Source organism: Halichoerus grypus, chromosome 6 (genome assembly GCF_964656455.1).
Source record: "Halichoerus grypus chromosome 6, mHalGry1.hap1.1, whole genome shotgun sequence".
Classification (NCBI taxonomy): Eukaryota; Metazoa; Chordata; class Mammalia; order Carnivora; family Phocidae; genus Halichoerus; species Halichoerus grypus.
This window is the reverse complement of record NC_135717.1, coordinates 15,802,445-15,824,351: the sequence shown is the minus strand read 5'-3', so window position 1 is coordinate 15,824,351 and position 21,907 is coordinate 15,802,445. Positions and strand designations below refer to the sequence as shown.

At 36.9% G+C, this 21,907-nt stretch overlaps 1 protein-coding gene across 1 annotated transcript in view; it reads right to left on the bottom strand.

The window, feature by feature from the left end:
• SEPTIN14 (septin 14) overlaps positions 1–21,907 on the bottom strand; it is a 73,730-nt gene that overhangs the window by 10,039 nt on the left and 41,784 nt on the right. Inside the window, exons 6-9 of the mRNA XM_078074020.1 lie at positions 16,038–16,064; positions 6,397–6,493; positions 4,920–5,088; positions 1,739–1,871 (exon numbers count right to left, since the gene is read on the bottom strand). Coding sequence (XP_077930146.1) covers positions 1,739–1,871; positions 4,920–5,088; positions 6,397–6,493; positions 16,038–16,064 — 426 coding nt within the window. The remainder of the gene's footprint in view (positions 1–1,738; positions 1,872–4,919; positions 5,089–6,396; positions 6,494–16,037; positions 16,065–21,907) is intronic.

Below are 21,907 nucleotides of genomic sequence, written 5' to 3'. Positions count from 1 at the left end.
GAATAGCCAGAGGAATGTTGAAAAAGAGAAGCAAAGCTGGTGGCATCACAATTCTGGACTTCACGCTCTATTATAAAGCTGTAATCATCAAGACAGTGTGGTACTGGCACAAAAACAGACACATATATCAATGGAACAGAGTAGAGAGCCCAGAAATGGACCCTCAACTCTATAGTCAACTAATCTTCGACAAAGTAGGAAAGAATGTCCAATGGAAAAAAAACAATGTCTTCAACAAATGGTATTGGGAAAATTGGACAGCCACATGCAGAACAATGAAACTGGACCATTTCCTGACACCACACACAAAAATAGACTCAAAATGGTTGAAAGACCTAAATGTGAGACAGGAGTCCATCAACATCCTAAAGGAGAACACAGGCAGCAACTCTTCGACCTCAGCCACAGCAACTTCTTCCTAGAAACATCGCCAAAGGCAAGGGAAGCATGGGCAAAAATGAACTATTGGGACCTCATCAAGATAAAGAGCTTTTGCACAGCAAAAGAAACAGTCAACAAAACCAAAAGACAACTGTCAGAATGGGAGAAGATATTTGCAAATGACATATCAGAGAAAGAGCTAGTATCCAAAATCTATAAAGAATTTATTAAACTCAACACCCAAAGAACAAATGATCCAATCAAGAAATGGGCAGAAGACATGAACAGACATTTTTCCAAAGAAGACATCCAAATGGCCAACGAACACATGAAAAAGTGCTCAACATCGCTCGGCATCAGGGAAATCCAAATCAAAACCTCAATGAGATACCACCTCACACCAGTCAGAATGGCTAAAATTAACAAGTCAGGAAACGACATATGTTGGCAGGGATGCGGAGAAAGGGGAACCCTCCTACACTGCTGGTGGGAATGCAAGCTGGTGCAGCCACTCTGGAAAACAGTATGGAAGTTCCTCAAAAAGTTGAAAATAGAGCTACCATACAACCCAGCAATTGCACTACTGGGTATTTACCCCAAAGATACAAATGTAGGGATCTGAAGGGGTACGTGTCCACTATAGTCAAACTGTGGAAAGAGCCAAGATGTCCATCAACAGATGAATGGATAAAGAAGATGTGGTATATATCTACAATGGAATATTATGCAGCCATCAAAAGGAATGAAATCTTGCCATTTGCAAGGACGTGGATGGAACTGGAGGGTATTATGCTGAGTGAAATAAGTCAGTCAGAGAAGACATGTATTATATGACCTCACTGATATGAGGAATTCTTAATCTCAGGAAACAAACTGAGGGTTGCTGGAGTGGTGGGGGGTGGGAGGGATGGGGTGGCTGGGTGATAGACACTGGGGAGGGTATGTGCTATGGTGAGCACTGTGAATTGTGTAAGACTGTTGAATCACAGACCTGTACCTCTGAAACAAATAATACATTATATGTTAAAAAGAAATAGAAGAAGATAGCAGGAAAGGAAGAATGAAGGGGGGGAAATCGGACGGGGAGACGAACCATGAGAGACTATGGACGCTGAGAAACAAACAGAGGGTTCTAGAGGGGATGGGGTGGGGGGTTGGGTTAGCCTGGTGATGGGTATTAAAGAGGGCACATACTGAATGGAGCACTGGGTGTTATACGCAAACAATGAATCATGGAACACTACATCAAAAACTAATGATGTAATGTATGGTCATTAACGTAACATAATAAAAAAAACCTTAAAATTAATAACACTCCTAAAAGTGAATACAAGTTATACCAGACTACTATACTTGCCTCTTTTTCAGATTCTTTAAATGTTGTTTCTTTCTCTTTTACTCGCTGCATAAACTTTTGTTTCAGTTCTTCTTCTTCCCTCTGACATTGATCATAGAACTTTTGTCTTTTGGTTTCATAGATCTCTTGAAAACTATAAAAAAAATATTTTAATACTCATATTAAAATGGTAATATAAATAAACCTATAAAAATATATATTGTATGATAAGTCCCATGTAAGGGCATTTACCAACATTTTCCTCATGTATAGAAATAGAAATTTCTATATCATAAGATGTAAAAAAAGTAAGGTGTAGTATTGAAGAATATATAGACAGTATGCCTAAAAAGTACTAGAATTTTGAAACAATTATATTACTGATTTCTTGTTACCACCACTTTTCAATATATCACACTTCTTCACATCTTTTGATAATAAAATTTGGGGAAACCTCCACTTTATAAGGTTCTTATTTAAAATAAAGCCACGCAGGGATGCCTGGGTGGGTCAGTTGGTTAAGTGTCTGCCTTTGGCTCAGGTCATGATCCTAGAGCTCTGGGATTAGTCCCACATCAGGCTCCTTGCTCAACAGGAAGCTTGCTTCTCCCTCGGCCTGCCACTCCCCCCTGCTTGTGCTCTCTCTCTCTCTCTCTGATAAATAAATAAATAAATAAATAAATAAATAAATAAATAAATAAAATCTATTAAAAATAAAAATAAAATAAAATAAAGCCAGGCATCCTAATAATAATAATAATAATAATAATAATAATAATAATAATAGTATAATACTGGCACAAAAATGGAACATAGTAGAGAGCCCAAAAACAAACCCAGGTTTATATGGTCAATTAATCTATGACAAAGGAGGCAAGAATATACAATGGGGGAAAGACAGTCTCTTCAATAATTGGTACTGGAAAACTGAACAGCTATATGCAAAAGTATGAAACTGGACCAGTTTCTTATACCATACATAAAAAGAACCTCAAAATTAATTAAATACCAAAATGTGAAACCTGAAACCATAAAACTCCCAGAAGAAAACATAAGCAGCAATCTCCTGGACATTGGTCAACATTTTTCTACCAACATTTTTCTAGCTATGTCTCCTAAGGCAAAAGAAACGAAAGCAAACATAAATTATTATGACTACACCAAAATAAAAGCCTTTTGTACAGTGGAGGAAACCATCAACAAAATGGAAAGGTAACCTACTGAATGGGAAAAAAAACATTTGCAGGGAAGCCTGGGTGGCTCAGATGATTAAGCATCTGCCTTCGGCTCAAGTCATGATCCCAGGGTCCTGCGATCGAGCCCCACATCAGGCTCTCTGCTCAGCTGGGAGCCTACTTCTCCCTCTCCCTCTGCCTCTCCCCCTGCTTGTGATCTCTCTCTCTCTGTCAAATAAATAAATAAAATCTTTAAAGAAAAACATTTGCAAATGTTCTTTATGTATTTTGGTTATTAACCTTTTATCAGATGTAAGAACTTACATGACTCAACACTAAAAAAAAAAACTGATAAAAAATGGGCAGAGAACATGAATAGAGATTTTTCCAATGAAAATATACAGATGGCCAAAAAACACATGAAAAAATGCTCAACATTACTATCATCAGGGAAATGCAAATCAAACCACAATGAGATATCATCTTACACCTGTCAGAATTGCTAGAATCAAAAAGACAAAAATAAAAAAATGTTGGTGAGGATGTGGCAAAGAGGAACCTTCATGCACTGTTGGCTGGAATGTAAATTGCTGCAGCCACTGTAGAAAAAAGTATGGAGGTTCCTTAAAAAATTAAAAATAGAAATATCATAGGTTCTAGTAATTCCACTACTGATTATTTACCCAAAGAAAATGAAAACACTAATTTGAAAAAAATATATGAATCTTTATGTTTATTTCAGCATTATTTACCATAGCCAAGATATGGAGGCAACCTAAGTTTCCATCAATAGATGAATGGATAAATAAGATGTGTGGTGTGTGTGTGTGTGTGTGTGTGTGTGTGTGTGTGTGTGTGTGTAAAGAATCTTAAACCTTAAAAAAAGAATCTTGCTATTTGTGACATGAATGGACCTAGAGAGTACTATGCTAAGGGAAATGTCAGACATAGAAAGAAAAATACCATATAATTTCATTTATATGTGGAATCTAAAAAACAAAGCAAATGAATAAACAAACAAACAAGAAAAGGAGAAACAGAAGAATAAATACAGAGAACAAACTGGTGATTGCCAAAGGGAAAGGTAATGGGAGATTGGCAAAATGGGCGAAAGAGAGCGGGAAGTACAGGCTTCTGGTTATGGTATAAATAAGTCATGGGGATGAAAGGTACAGCATAGGAAATATAGTCAGTGGTATTATAATAGTGTTCTATGGTGACAAATGGTAGCTACACTTGCAGTGAGCATAGCATGATGTATAAAGTTATCAAATAATTATGTGTACATCTGAGAGTAATGTAATATTGGGTATCAACTATACTTCATTTTTTTAAATTGACTTTGAGAGTAAAATAAAATCTGGTTTCCACAACATCTTTATTAAAAAGCCCATCTCTTCTCCCAAAATAAAACTATAAAAATTAAGTCAGGCATCTTTCAAAATTTAATTCAGTTAAGATAGCCAGTTCAATTTTGGTTGTCTTCAAAGTACCTAAAAAATCGATATACCTGGATCATACTACACTGTCATCCTTTGCAGTACAAATCCTATTCCTCTTAAATATATCTAAATACACCTGCTCTCAAACTATTTTCACTTGACTTCCACAATGTTACTGTTGCTTTTCCTCTTTCCTTCATCCAACATTCAATGTCCTTTGCCATCCTTCTCAATATCCTTTGCCAGCCTTTATCAGTCTTTGCCAATATTTGAAAATCTCCTCCATGAACATCTATTTCATATAAAATACAAAAATAAAAACAAAATAATATTTTTCTTTTGGATACACATTTCAGCATATACACATATTGAATACTCATATTTGAGTATATAAATGGGCCTTTGAATTACATTGCTGCTAATAACTCTATCCATCTAAGTCTGATGATTAAAAAACATACAATTCAGGATGACCCAGAATGTGAAATGTACAGTTATTCTCATTCCCATATGATTGAATCTCATGGTTGTAAGGGATTTCTAAATCACCCATTAGCTTGTTCTGACAAGATCTCCTCCGCTCACCTAAGTGGCTTGTTGTCTGGGCTGACATCAGTAAAGCCCATTTTCTTCAGTTTGCAGCACCTATAACGTTCATAGTGCTGAATGTGGGTTTGTTCTTTCAGGTCTTCTGTATTTATACAAAGAAGCATATCCCGGAGCTTGACAAAATCAGAGTGATTTTCATTTTCCACTAGGCAGAAAAATAAGAAAGTAACAACACTCATTATCCATCCTTGGCACACAATAAATATTCCTGAGTGAATGTATGCATGAAAAACACATTTAAAATAACAGCTAAGAGATTGTTATAATTAATAGATCTAACTCTTTGTAATTGTAACTATGATTATATGGTACATATCTATTATAGACAGAGTTTATTTTTGGATCAGGAAATTTGCTTTAATTTATTGGCCAAAAAATAAATAGGAAACAGTGAATTAACATGTTATATTAGTGTATGGCATAGTTTTTTGTTAATAATTGTTAGTATTTTACAAACTGCTCCCAAGGTATTTCACAGAGCACTAACAAAGAATGTAATATAATTTCACTAAAGTAAATAATTTCATTAATCCTGCTACCATGAAGGCATTAAAATTATGCATGTTTTAGTTCTCAAATACTATTTATACCCCATATTTATGAAACCAAATTAGTTAATATTTAAAATCAATCAATAAATTTACATGGCTCTCTCCTGTGTTTGTCATATCCAGACTACTGAGAACTATATATATTTTATTGTGCATGATATTGTAACCAAATTTAATATTCATTAAAATATATTATTTTGTGTTTCATAAATTTAATTTTTAATATATCAGTTAATAAAACAACATTTTGGAAACTAGCACAAGTGGAAATAATCCAATCCCCAGTAATTTGTATTACAACTATATAAACCAGAGAATACATGACTGCCTGTTAGAGTATTTCAACTCATCACAATGTTAGATAACTAATATAAATATTTAAGCATAATTTTTCTAAAGGTAAATTACATTTATTTTAAAACTAGTTAACCATTTTTTTGTCTAGTGACCACTTAAAAATGCCTTATAAATTAAGTAGTAATTAATTTATGTAACAGGTTTTAACCCTAGTATTTATGCTTTAATGTTGCTCAAAGTTCTTTTGTTCAAAGCACTTTCCAACATTCTGAATGTAATTATTTATGCATATAGAGATACTATGCATATGTCAGATTGGGGTAAATGAGGAGGTTCTACCAAACCTCTGTGAATTTTTGTCTAAAGCACCACCTAGCAAACTCTTATGAGAATGAATTATAGTCAAAGTAAGAACTCGCTTAAATGGAAAATAATTTGTGCTCTTCATTAGTAACCCTTAATTTACTGTTTAGCAACAATTACCAATATTGACTCAAGTTAAAATATTTTAAGACTATAAGAATACACACACACACACACACACACACACACACACACACACACACACTTTCCAGAGCAAGCCTGCTCACTTTCATCACATTTACCTTGTAAAACTCCCCAAGGGTACTGACGGCCTCTGACCATTCTTTTTCCAACTTTCACTTCATCCATACTCCCTACTACAGCAAAAGGTAACTGTCCCTAAAAGTAAGAACAACTTTAATTATGTTCCCTTATAACAATATGGCCTACTCTGTTCTTTCTTTCTTTCTTTTTTTTTTAGGGAGAAAAACAAATTAGATTTTTATTTTTTTATTATGTTACTTACTTCTGTTACAGGAATCGATAGAGAGAAGAATATCATAATAAGTTTATTCAAACAAGGCATCTACCCTGTCTCAGATTTTAAGACTTAGTAGTACATATGTGCAAATTAATTTTTGCAAGCATTATCATCAGGCCATGCACACAACTGAAAGCTATCTACTGAGTAGAGCCTAAAGCAAGGGGTTCTGCTGTGGGGAATACAAATAAAAAATATTTTTACTAGATACAAATTTTTTCACATTATCTTTACCCTGAAATACAAACATGTCGAGGAAATAATATGTAAACCACTTTTAACTCCAGTATACAAGTTAAAATGGAAAGTATTAAGAAAAAATTATAGGGGCGCCTGGGTGGCTCAGTCGGTTAAGAGTCTGCCTTCGGCTCAGGTCATGATCCCAGGGTCCTGGGATTGAGTCCCACATGGGGCTCCCTGCTCCGCGGGAAGCCTGCTTCTCCCTCTCCCACTCTCCCTGCTTGTGTTCCCTGTCTCACTGTGTCTCTCTCTGTCAAATAAATAAAATCTTTAAAAAAAAGAAAGAAAAAAACTATAATAATTAGTTAATGGGTATACAATTAGAGCATACTAATAAATATACTCTATACATCTCAATGAATTCTAAATAAAATTAAAGGGTCACTCTGGGAGGTGAGAGTCAGAGGGATCTGAAAATTAATGTGCAACCCAAGGGAGATTGGGGAAGATGATAAGAAGAATAATCATAGGTAAAATAGGGTTTTGAGCAGGATGTAAAGACAGCAGAAATATGCAAGATAAATTCATGATCTGTCAGAAGTTACATAGATTGAATAGAAGGGTTGATATACAAGAAATGTCAATGATAAAAATTATTAAGCATCATTTTAAATATTTAATAATTAACAGTATTTAATTTATTAATTAATTTTGGTTAAAAAAATATTCCCTATGAATCCCTAGAGGTAAAATTAGAGAAGTCAAAATCTTTAAGACAAAATCTAAAGAAAATATAACACAGAAGAATAAATAAAAATCTTACATTACTCAGCTTTTCAATTCAGAAAACTAGTTTGTGAAATCTTAAGATAAATGGTGTATGAAAAATAACAAAAGAAAATGGAAGAAACAGAATTAGTACTTATTTGTTATATCTAGACACCGTGTATCAGGGACTTTGCAAGAAGTTTTACAAGAAGCCTCAATAGTCATATCAGTGATCCCATAGTATATATAAGTTAACAGGCTCAGGGAAGATAGGAATTGTATAAGATCCTGTGGATTTTTTAAATAGTTTTACTCTTTTTTAAAGTTTTTATTTAAGTTTCAGTTAGTTAACATATAGTGTAATATTAATTTCAGGTGTACAATGTAGTGATTCAACACCTCCATACAACACTTGGTGCTCATCACAATGCACTCCCTAATCCCCATCACCTATTTAACCCATCCCCCAACCCATCTCCCCTCTGATAACCATCAGTTTGTTATCAAATATTTAAGAGTCTGTTTCTTGGCTTCTCTCTCTCTCTCTTTCTTTTTCCTTTACTCATTTGTCTTGTTTCTTAAATTCCACATATGTGTGAAATCATATGGTATATGTCTTTTTCTGGCTAACTTACTTCCCTTGGCATTATACTCTCTAGCTCTATCCATGTCATGGCAAATAGCAAGATTTCATTCTTCTTATGGCTGAATAATATTCCATTGTATATATGAACCACATCTTCTTTATCCATTCGTCTATTGATGGACATGTGGGCTGCTTCCATAATTTGGCTATTGTAAATAATGCTCCTATAAACATACAGGTGCATGTATCCCTTTGAATTAGGGTTTTTTTTTTTTTTTAATTTTGGGGGTAAATACCAAATAGTGCAACTACTGGATCATAGGATAGCTCTATTTTTAACTTTCTGAGGAATTTACATACTGTTTTCCCTATTTTGCTTCTTATATTCCAATTTTCTTTTTGTTTCCTTTACATCTTTTATTAAAGAGTTTATTTAATTATTTGACAGAGAGAGACATAAGCAGGGGGAGTGGGAGAGGGAGAAGCAGGCTTCCTGTGGAGCAGGGAGCCCGATGCGGGGCTTGGTCCCAGGACCCTGGGATCATGACCTGAGCCGAAGGCAGATACTTAACAGCTGAGCCACCCAGGCACCCCTCCATTTACAACTTAAATGTTTTTTCATACCTTCACTTTTAATCTGTGTGTGTCTTTAGGTCTGAACTGAATCTCTTATAGACAACATATGGGACTTGCTTTTTTTTTTTTTTGCCATTTTAACCATTTTATTATTTTTTAAATTTAATTTAATTTTATTATGTTATGTTAGTCACCATACAATACATCATTAGTTTTTGATGTAGTGATCCACGATTCATTGTTTTCGTATAACACCCAGTGCTCCATGCAGTACATGCCCTCCTTAATACCCATCACCTGGCTAACCCATCCCCCCACCCCTCTCCCCTCTAAAACCCTAAGTTTGTTTCTCAGTGTCTCATGGTTCCTCTCTCCCTCCGATTCCCCCTCTTCATTTTTCCCTTCCTTCTCCTAATGTCCTCCATGCTATTCCTTATGTTCCACATATAAGTGAAACCATATGATAATTGACTTTCTCAGCTTGACTTATTTCACTTAGCATAATCTCCTCCAGTCCCCTCCATGTTGATGTAAAACTTGGGTATTCATCCTTTCTGATGGCTGAGTAATATTCCATTGTATATATGGACCACAGCTTCTTTATCCATTCATCTGGTCTTGCTTTTTTATACGTCCAGTAATTCTGTCTTTGGATTATTTAAAACATTTACCTTTAGAGTGATTAATGATAATAAGTACTTATTACCAGTTATTGTTTTACAGTTGTTTTTATAGTTCTCTCATCCTTCCTCCTTCTCTTGTATTCTTCCCTTGTGGTTTAATGTTTTTCTCTAGTGTTATTCTTCTATTTCTTTTTCTTTTTACTATCTATTTTAGATTTTTTATTTTTTTTACCATTAGTTTTATATATAATATCTTATGTGTATAGTAGCTTATACTAAGTTGATGGTCATTTAAGTTTGAACCCATCTTAAAAGAACTAAATTTCTATTCCCCCTCACCACATTTTAAATATATGGTGTCATACTTTACATCCTTTTATCTCATGAATTCTTGACTCATATTTGTGGATAGGATGATATGGGTTTTTTTGGTTTGTTCTGTTTTGTTTAAATTCAAGTTAGTTAACATATAATGTATTATTAGTTTCAGGGAGAGAATTCGGTGATTCATCAGTTGCATGTAACACTCAGTGCTCATTATATCAAGTGCCCTCCTTAATGCCCATCACCAAATTGCCCCATCACCCAAATTAACCCATCCCCCAACCCATCTCCCCTCTGATAACCATCAGTTTGTTATCAAATAGTTAAGAGTCTGTTTCTTGGCTCCAGCAACCCTCAGTTCATTCCATATAGTTAAGAGTCACATCTGTTGTTTCCTGACTTGTTAATTTTATCCATTCTGACTAGTGTGAGGTGGTATCTCATTGTGGTTTTGATTTGTATTTCCCTGATGCCGAGTGATGTTCAGCATTTTTTCATGTGCCTGTTGGACATTTGTATATCTTCTCTGGAGAAATGTCTGTTCATGTCTTCTGCCCATTTCATGACTGGATTATTTGGTTTTTGGCTGTTGCATTTGATAAGTTCTTTATAGATTTTTGATACTAGCCCTTTATCTGATATGTCACTTGCAAATATCTTTTCCCATTCCATAGGTTGCCTTTTAGTTTTGTTGTTTCCTTTGCTGTGCAGAAGCTTTTTATCTTGATGAAGTCCCAAAAGTTCATTTTTGCTTTTGTTTCCTTTGCCTTTGGAGACATGTCTAGGAAGAAGTTCCTGGGGATGAGGTGAAAGAGGTTGCTACTTGTGTTCTTCTCTAGGATTTTGATGGATTCCTGTGTCACATTTAGGTCTTTCACCCATTTTGAATTTTTTTTTTAAAGATTTTATTTTATTTATTTGACAGAGAGAGACACAGTGAGAGGGAACACAAGCAGGGGGGAGTGAGAGAGGGAGAAGCAGGCTTCCCGCCGAGCAGGGAGCCTGATGTAGGGCTCGATCCCAGGACCCCGGGATCATGACCTGAGCCGAAGGCAGACGCTTAACGACTGAGCCACCCAGGCGCCCCTCCATTTTGAATTTTTAAAAAGATTTTACTTACTTATTTGACATAAAGAGAGAGAGACAGAGCACAAGCAGGGGGAGTAGGAGAGGGAGAGGCAGACTCCCCGCTGAGTCAGGAGCTCGATGCAGGGCTCAATCTCAAGACTCTGGGATCACGACCTGAGCCAAAGGCAGATGCTCAACAGACTGAGCCACACAGGCACTCCTGAATTTATTTTTGTGTATGGTGTAAGTAGTCCAGTTTCATTCTCCTGCATGTAGCTGTCCAATTTTCCCAACACCATTTGTTGAAAGATTGTCTCTTTTCTATTAGATATTCTTTCCTGCTTTGTCAAAGGTTAGTTGACCATAGAGTTGAGAGTACTTTTCTGGGTTCTCTGTTCTGTTCCATTGATCTATGTGTTTGTTTATGTGCCAGCACCATAATGTCTTGATGATTACAGTTTTGTAATATAGCTTGAAGTCTGGAAATATGATGCCTCCAGCTTTGCATTTCTTTTCAACATTATTTTGACTATTTGGGGTCTTTTGTGGTTCCATACAAATTTTAGAATAGTTTGTTCTAAGCATGCTATCACTTTTAAATACAGAAGGTAGAATTGAAATTTAAGTCTAACTACAGGGTTTACCTTTCAAATATGATTTGAGGAGGAGTTAAGATGACAGAGGAATAGGGGGAACCTAAGCTTGCCTCATCCCTTGGAGACAGCTAGATAATTATCAAAACAGTCTGAACACCCAAGAAATCAGAGGCCTGAAAGAACAAAACTGCAAGTCTACAAGTAGAAAAGCAAGCACCTCTGGAAGGTAGGAGGTGCGGAGTGGATTTAGGGGAGATAAGAACTTTGAGGACTGTGGAGGGGAGGGAGCCCTGCTTACAGAGACTCCACATGGTAGTATAAGCAACAGAGCATTACCCTGCTGTGTCCACCCTGAGAGATTATAATCTCTCTCCCCACCTCCCCCTCTTTTTTTTCTCTCTTTTCTTTTTTCTTTCATCTTATTGATTTGGATCATCTTGGCTTTAGTGGTGTATCTGTGGTAGCGTTCGACCACTTCAGATTTTTTCTACGGAGCATCTTGCTTGGGGCGTGGTCGATATTTTGGACTGTGTCCATTCCCTCAATGATCCCTCAACATAATGAGGAGAAGGAGGAACTCCCAACAAAGAAAAGAACCAGAGACAATGTCCTCTGCCACAGAACTAATGGATATAGATATAAGCACGATGGCAGGGACAGACTTCAGGATAGCAATCATGAAGTCAATAGCTAGGCTGAAGAAAAGCATTAGTGACAATATAGAATCTCTAAGGGCAGAAATGAGATCTAATCAGGCCGAAATTTAAAATGTTATGAATGAGATGCAGTCTAAACTGGATACTCTAACAGCCAGGGTAAATGAGGCAGAAGAACAGATTAGAGATCTAGAAGATAAGCTGATAGAAAGGAAAGAAGCTGAGGAAGATAGGGATAGGCACTAGTAGCCCATGGAAATAGACTTAGAGAGATCAATGACACAATGAACATTCCAATGTCAGAATTATTAGTATCCCTAAGGGGGTGGAGAGAGAGAGGGCCAGAGGTGTAACTGAGCAAATCATAGCTGAGAACTTTCCTAATCTGGAAACAAGCATTCGTGTCTAAGAGGCAGAGAGGACCCCTCCAAAACCAATAAAAATATATCAACACCCTGACATATAATAGTGAAGCTTATAAATCTTAGAGCCAAGGAAGCCTATCCTGAGAGCAGCTAGGGGGAAGAGATTTCTTGCATAGAGAGGGAGGAACATCAGAATAACATCAGACCTATCCACAGAGACCTGGCAAGCCAGAAATGGCTGGCAAGACATATTCAGATACTAAATGACAAGAACATGCAGCCAAGAATATTTTATCCAGCAAGGCTGTCATTCAGAATGGACAGAGAGACAAAGAGCTTGCAGGACCAGCAGAAACTGAAAGAATATGTGACCACCAAGCCAGCCCTGCAAGAAACATTTAGGGGGATTCTATAAAAGAAGAAAGATCCCAAGAGTAATATGCACCAGAAATTAACACAGACAATCTATAGAAACAGGGACTTTACAGGCAATACCATGGCACTAAATTCATATCTTTCAAAAGTTACTCTCAAAGTGAACAGCCTAAATGCACCCATGAAATGGCACAGGGTTCCGGATTGGAGAAAAAAGCAGGACCCATCCATATGCTGTCTACAAGAGACTCATTTTGAACCTAAAGACACATCCAGACTGAAAGTGAGGGGATGGAGAACCATTTATCATGGTAATGGCATTCAAAAAAGCTGGGGTAGCAATTCTCATAACAGACTAATTAGATTTTAAACCAAATACTGTAGTAAGAGATGTAGGGGGACACTATATCATACTTAAAGGGGCTATCCAACAAGCATGTCTAACAATTGTAAATATCTATGCCCCCAACGGGAGCAGCAACTACATAAGCCAACTAATAACAAAAATAAAGAATCATATTGATAATAATACATTAATAGTAAGAGACATCATCGTAGATATATACAGAACATTCCACCCTAAAACAACAGAATACTCATTCTTCTCTAATGCACATGGAACTTTCTCCAGAATAGATCATATACTGGCTCACAAATCAGTACCAAAAGATGGGGGTTATTCCCTGCATATTTTCAGACCAAAGTGCTTTGAAACTGGAACTCAACCACAAGGAAAAATTTGGAAGGAATGCAAACACTTGGAGGTTAAAAAGCATCCTGCTAAAGAATGGATGGGTCAACCAGGAAATTAAAGAGGAACTTAAACAATTCATGCAAACCAATGAAAATGAAAACACATTGGCTCAGAACCTAGGGTATACTGCAAAGGCGGTCCTTAGAGGGAAGTACATAGCCATCCATGCCTCTCTCAAAAAAGTAGAAATATCCCAAATGCACAAGCTAATCTTACAACTAAAGGATCTGGAGAAAGAACAGCAAATAAAGCCTAAACCAAGCAGGAGAAGAGAAATAATAAAGATTAGAGCAGAAATCAATGAAATAGAAACTAGAAGAACAGTAGAAGTGATCAATGAAACTAGAAATTGGTTTGTTGAAAGAATGAATAAGATCAATAAACATCTGGCCAGACTTACCCAAAAGAAAAGAGAATGGACCCAAATTAATAAAATCATGAATGAAAGGGGAGAAATTACAACCAGTACCAAGGAAATAGAGACAATTATTAGAACTTATTACCATCAGGTATATGCCAAAAGCTATGCAATCTGGAAAAAATGGATGCTTTCCTGGAAACTTATAAACTACCAAGACTGAAACAGGAAGAGGTAGAACATCTGAACAGACAAGTAACCAGCAAGGAAATTGAAGCAGAAATCAGAAATCTCCCAAAAAACAAGAGTCCAGGGCCAGATGGCTTCCCAGGGGAATTCATTTAAAGAGTGAAACATTTAAAGAAGAAATCATCCCTATTCTACTGAACCTGTTTCAAAAAATAGAAATGGAAGGAAAACTTCCAAACTTTTTCTATGAGGCCAGCATTAACTTGATTCCCAAACAAGACAAAGACCCCATCAAAAAGGAGAATTACAACCAATATCTCTGATGAGCATGGAGCCAAAATACTCACCAAGATACTAGCCAATAGGATCCAACAGTATATTGAAAGGATTATTCAGCATGACCAAGTGGGATTTATTCCTGGGATGCAAGAGTGGTTCAACATTCAGAAATCAATCAACGTGATAGAGCACATTAATAAAAGAAAAGACAAGAACCATACAATCCTCTCAATTGATGCAGAAAAAGCATTTGACAAAATACAGCATCCTTTATTGATTAAAACTCTTCAAAGTATAAGGATAGACGGAACATACCTTAATATCATAAATCCATCTATGAAAAGCCCACAGTGAATATCATTCTCAATAGGGAAAAAATGAGAGCTTTTCTCTTAAGGTCAGGAACATGACAGGGATGCCCACTCTCACCACTATTATTCAACATAGTACTAGAAGTTCTAGCAACAGCAATAAAACAACAAAAATAAATAAAAGGCATTCAAATTGGCAAAGAAGAAGTCAAACTCTCTCTTTTCACAGATGACATGATACTTTATGTGAAAAACCCAAAAGACTCCACCCCCAAATTACTAGAACTCGTACAGCAATTCAGCAACATGGCAGGATACAAAATCAATGCACAGAAATTAGTTGCATTTCTATGCACTAATAATGAGACTGAAGAAACAGAAATTTAAAAAAATCGATCCCATTTACAATAGCACCAAAAACCATAATATACCTAGGAATAAACCTAACCAAAGAGGTAAAGGATCTATATTCTAGAAATCACAGAACACTTATGAAAGAAACTGAGGAAGACACAAAGAGATGGAAAAACATTCCATGCTCATGGATTGGAAGAATAAACATTGTGAAAATATCTATGCTGCCCAGAGTAATCTACACTTTCAGTGCCATCCCCATCAAAATACCATTGGCATTTTTCACGGAGTTGGAACAAACAATCCTATAATTTGTATGGAATCAGAAAAACCCCAAATTGCCAGGGGATTGTTGAAAAAGAAAACCAAAGCTGGGGGTATCATAATGCTTGACTTAAAGCTATATTACAAAGCTGTGATCAAGGCAGCATGGTATTGGCACAAAAACAGACACATAGATCAATGGAACAGAGTAGAGTCTCCAGAAATGGACCCTCAACTCTGTGGCCAACTAATCTTCAACAAATCAGGAATGAATATCCAATGGAAAAAAAGTCTCTTCAACAAATGGTGTTGGGAAAGTTGGACAGCCACATGCAGAAGAATGAAACTAGACCATTCTCTTACACCATACACAAAGATAAATTAAAAATGGATGAAAGACCTCAATGTTAGACAGGAATCCATCAAAATCCTAGTGGAGAACATAGGCAGCAACCCCTTTAACATTGACCACAGCAACTTCTTTCAAGACATGTCTCCAAAGGCAAGGGAAACAAAAGCAAAAATGAACTATTGGGATTTCATCAAGATAAAAAAAAAATCATGCACAGCAAAGGAAACAGTCAACAAAACTAAGAGGCAACCCACAGAATGGGAGAAGATATTTGCAAATGACATTACAGATAAAAGGCTGGCATCCAAGATCTATAAAGAACTTCTCAAACTCAACACCCAAAAAGCAAATAATCCAGTCAAAAAATGGGCAGAAGACATGAACAGACACTTCTCCCAAGAAGACATACAAATGGCTAACAGACACATGAAAAAATGTTCAACAACACTAGCTATCAGGGAAATACAAACCAAAACCACAATGAGATACCACCTTACACCAGTTAGAATCACAAAAATTAACAAGACAGCAAACAAGTGTTGGCCAGGATATGGAGAAAGGGGAACCCTCTTGCACTGTTGGTGTAAGCTGGTACAGCCACTCTGGAAAAACAGTATGGAGGTGACTCTAGACATTAAAAATAGAGCTACCCTACTACTCAGCAATTGCACGACTAGGTATTTACCCCAAAAATACAGATGTAGTGAAAAGAAGGGCACATGCTCCCCATGTTCATAGCAGCAATGTCCACGATGGCCAAACTGTGGAAGGAGCCAAGATGCCCTTCAATAGATGAATGGATAAAGAAGATGCAGTTCATATATACAATGGAATATTACTCAGCCATCAGAAAGGATGAATACCTACCATTTGCATCGACATAGATAGAACTGAAGGGGATTATGTTAAGTGAAATAAGTCAAGCAGAGAAAGACAATTATCATATGGTTTCATCATATGTGGAATATAAGGAATAGCGTGGAGGACCACAGGGGAAGGGAGGGAATACTGAATGGAAAGAAATCAGAGAGGGAGACAAACCATGAGAGACTCTGGACCCTGGGAACCAAACTGAGGGTTACAGAAGGGAGGGAGGTGGGGGGATCAGGTAACTGGGTGATAGATATTAGGCACATGCTGTGATGAGCACTGGGTGTTATACCCAAGTCTTGAATCACTGAACACTACATCAATATTTTTGATGTACTATATGTTTGATAATTGAACATAATAAAAAATTTTAAATAATAAAAATAAAAATATATTTTTTTCAATGAAAAAAACAAAAAATAAAAAAAAACACTTGGTATTAGGATGTTCCTGCTGATCTTCTGGTGGAGGGTTCTGTTGTGCTGATTCTCAGGTGTCTTTGCCCTGTCAGAATCGCACCGCCCTTGCCAGGAGGCCAGACTCGTTGTGAATGCCTTCAGATTGCTCTACGTGGCTTTTGTTCCCTGAAAGCTTTCTCTACCACTTTAGAGGATGAAAATCAAAATTGCGGTCTCCCAATCTCCAGCTGGGGATCTGAAATATTGCACCCCCCACCTCTTCAGTGAGTCTTCACAGAAAAGCAGTCAATCACTCTTGTCTCCCTGGTTTCCATCTACACTCTGTGTTCACCCAACCTGTGACCAAGCATTTTTATCTCAGGCTCCTGACCCCATTTTGAGTCTCCGAACTTTACAGACTCCTGTGGCATGCACTTTCACCACTCCCCCCTGGGGGATAGAGAGGAGTCTTGCCACGGTTCTGCCTCTTGTTGGGCCCCTGCTTGGAGAGTGGTTGCCTGACCGGCCAAGGTTCATGGTTTATGGCAACACAGCTGAAAGCCCATTCCTGGGCTCTCTGTTTGCAGTCGGCTTCCCTACTCCAATGTTTGGGAACTCTGCAGCACTCAGGCACCCCCATTCTTTTTGTGACCCCAGGGATCCTGAGACCACACTGTTCCACCTAGGATTCTGCCCACTTTGCCACCTGAGTGCCTCAGACAGGAATATGCCTCACTGGAGCAGACATCTAAAAGTTTTGATTTTGCACTCTACTGCTATATCACTTTCCAGTAGCCGGCTTATGGAGGTTCCCTCCCCCTGCCCCCATGGTTTATCTTGATATACGGCCTGGGATTCCTTGCAAAAAGTAGTTGGTTCTCTATTTGTAGAATTGCAGCAATTCTTTTCTTAGATCTCCAGTTGAGTTCACAGATGTTCAGAAAGATTTGATAGCTATGTAGATGAATTCCAGAGGCCAGACAAAATTAGGGCCCCCTACTCCTCTGCCATCTTCCTCTTAAATCTGTTACATTTGTATACACCACTAATGAAGCAGCAGATAAAGAACCGAAGGAATCAATCCCATTTGCAATTGCACCAAAAATGGTAAGATACTGAGGAATATATCTAACTAAAGAAGTAAAAAATCTATACTCTGAAAACAATAGGACACTTATGAAAGAAGTGGAAGAGGACACAAATAAATGGAAAAACATTCTGTGCTCATGGTTTTGAAGAACAAACATTGTTAAAATTTCGATACTACACCCAAAGCAATCTACACATTTAATGCAATCTCTATCAAAATACTACCAGCGTTTTTCACAGAACTAGAGCAACCAATCCTATAATTTGTACGGAACAAGAAAAGACCCCAAATAGCCAAACAATTGTGAAAAAGAAAAACAAAACTGAAGGCATCCCGATTCTGGATTTTAAGCTACATTACAAAGCTGTAGCCATCAAGACAGTAAGGTACTGGTGTGCCTGGGTGGCTCAGTCAGTTAAGCGTCTGCCTTCAGCTTAGGTCATGATGCCAGTGTCCTGGGTTCAAGCCCTGCATCGGGCTCCATGCTCAGTGGGGAGCCTGTTTCACCCTCTCCCTCTGCAGCTCCCCTTGCTGGTGTTCTCTCTCTGTCAAATAAATAAGTAAAATCTTAAAAAAAAAAAAAAAAAGGACAATATGGTACTGAAACAAAAACAGACATATAGATCAATGGAACAGAACAGAGAACCCAGAAATGGACCCTCAAATCTATGGTCAACTAATCTTCAATAAAGCAGGAAAGAATATCCAAAGGGAAAAAGACAGTCTCTTCAACAATGGTGTCGGGAAAACTGGAAAGCAACATGCAAAAGGATGAAACAAGACCACTTTCTTACACCATAAAACAAAAATAAATTAAAAATGGATGAAAGACTTAAATGTGAGACAGGAATCCATCAAAATCCTAGAGGAGAATACAGGCAGAAACCTCTTTGACCTCAGCCTTGCAACTTCTTATTAGACACATCGCCTGAGGCAAGGGAAACAAAAGCAAAAGTAAATTATTGAGACTTTATCAAGATAAAAAGCTTCTGCACAGCAAAGGAAACCATCAACAAAACTAAAAGGCAACCAACGGAATGGGAGAAGATATTTGCAAACGAAATATCTGATAAAGGGATAGTATCCAAAACCTATAAAGTACTTATCAAATTCAACAACCAAAAAACAAATAATCCAGTTAAGAACTGGACAGAAGACAAAAATAGACACTTTTCCAAAGAACATACAAATGACTAACAGGCACATGAAAAGATGCTCAATGTAAGTTATCATCAGGGAAATGCAAATCAAAACCATGATGATATACCACCTCACACCTGCCAGAATGGCTAAAATTAACAACACAAGAAACAAGAGGTGTTGACAAGGATGTGGAGAAAGGGGAACCTTCTTGCACCATTGATGGAAATACGAACTGGTGCAGTCATTCTGGAGAACTGTATGGAGGTTCCCTCAAAAAGTTAAAAATAGAACTGCCCTAAGATCCAGTAATTACACTACTAGGTATGTACCCAAAGGATACAGAAATACTGATTTGAAGGGGTACATACACCCCAATGTTTTGTAGCAGCATTATCAACAATAGCCAAACTATGAAGAGAGCCCAAACGTCCATTGAATGTCCACTGAATGATGAATGGATAGAGAAGATGTGATATATATATATATAATGGAATGTTACTCAGGCATCAAAAAATGAAATCTTAACATTTGCAATGACGTGGAAGGAAATAGAGGTTATTATGCTAAGCAAAATAAGTCAGCCAGAGAAAGACAAATAGCATATGATTTCACTCATGTAGAATTCAAGAAACAAAACAGATAAACAGAGGGGAAGGGAAGGAAAAATAAAATAAGACAAAATCAGAGATGGAAACAAACCATGAGACTCTTAACTATAGGAAACAAACAGGGTTGCTGGAGGGGAGGTGGGTGGAGGGATGGGGTAACTGGGGGATGGGCATTAAAAAGGGCACATGATGTAATGAGCATTGGGTGTTACAGGCAACTGATGAATCACTAAACTCTACCTCTGAAACTAATAATACATTATATGTTATTTAATTGATTTTAAATTTTAAAAAAAGAAAAAAGAAAAATTTCAAATCTACAACCTAACCATTCATTTTAAGACACTAAAAAAAAAGAAGAAAGATCTAAACCTAAAGCAGGCAGAAGGAAGGAAATAATACTGGGTAAAGTGTGAATTAATGAAATAAGGAACAGTAAAATATAGAAAAATCAAAGATATTAAAAGTGGGTTCTTTGAATAGATCAACAAAATTGACCAACCTTTAGCCAGATCAACCAAGATAAAAAGAAGAGACTCAAGTTACTAGAATCAGAAATGAGACACATTACCACCAACATTGCAGAAATAAAAATAATCATAAATGAATACTATGAACAACAGCACACCAACAAATCAGAAAACTAAATAAAATGGATATTTACTCATTTCTCCACTGATGATATACAAACTTAAAAAACACATATAAAGATGCTCAACTTCAGTAATCATTAGGAAAATTCAAATCAAAAGTACAGTGAGATACCAGCTCACAACCATTAAGACTAGCTATTATTTAAGAAAAAAAAAAACAGAAAAGAAGAAGCATTGACTAGGATGTAGATAAGCTGTAGTTGATAATGAAACAGTGTGACAGTTCTCCAAAAAATTAAACAGAATTCCATAAAATCTAACAATTCCACTTCTTGGAAGGTACTCAAAGTAATTAAAAGCAGGGCTCAAAGAGATATCTGTACAGACATTAAAGGGCAAATATTGTATAATTCTGTTTTCAGGAACTACCTTGAATAGTCAAATTTATAGACAGAAAGTACAATGGTGGTTTCCAGGGGCTGAGGGGAGGGGTGATGTGGAGTTACTGTTTCTTTTTTTTTTTTTTTTTTAAGATTTTATTTATTTATTTGAGAGAGAGAGAATGAGAGACAGAGAGCACGAGAGGGAAGAGGGTCAGAGGGAGAAGCAGACCCCCCGCTGAGCAGGGAGCCCGATGCGGGACTCGATCCCAGGACTCCAGGATCACGACCTGAGCCGAAGGCAGTCGCTTAACCAACTGAGCCACCCAGGCACCCGGAGTTACTGTTTCTTAGATACAGGCTTTTAGTTTTGCAAGGTGGGAAAACAGTTCTGTGGATAGATGGTGATGATGGGAGCACAAAAATGTGAATGATTAATACCACTCCACTGTACACTGTAGAATATTTAAGATGGTAAATTTCATGTTATGTGTATTTTCCATAATTTTTTAAACTCTTAGAAGAAAACATAAATATCTATTACCTTGGATTTGGCAAAATATTCTTAGATATCACACCAAAAATATAAACAACAACAACAACAACAAATAGATAAATTGGACTTCATCAAAATTAAACCTTCTGTGTTTCAAATGATAGCAAAAAGAAAGGAAATGACCAACAGCTTGGGAGAAAATATTTCCAAGTTATATGTCTCATAGGGAACTTATATCCAGAATACATAAAGAATTTACAATTCAATGATAAAGAGACAAAAGCTCACTTAAAATGGATCTTTTTTTCCATTTTCCAGATCCTTATAAAATGGATATAAGCAAACATTTCTCCTGGGAAGATATGCTAATAGCCAATAAGTACATAAAGAGACTAAATATCATTAATTCTATTCATATGATATGTCCAGAACAGAGAAATCATCTACAGAGAGGGAAGTTGATTAGTGGTTGCCTATGGTTGGTGAGGAGATCTGACAGGTAGGAGAGGAGAAGAAAGGAGAGGAGAGGAGAGGAGAGGGGAGGAGAGGGGAGGAGAGGGGAGGGGAGGAGAAGAGAGAAAGAAAGAAAGGTGGGTGGGAAGGAGGGAGGGAAGGGGTGAAGGGGAGGGGAGTGGAGGGGAGGAGAGAAAAGAGATTTCCCACAATAGATTTTAAAGTCTCTTTGTCAGATACAAGTTACAATTTATTACTAATAT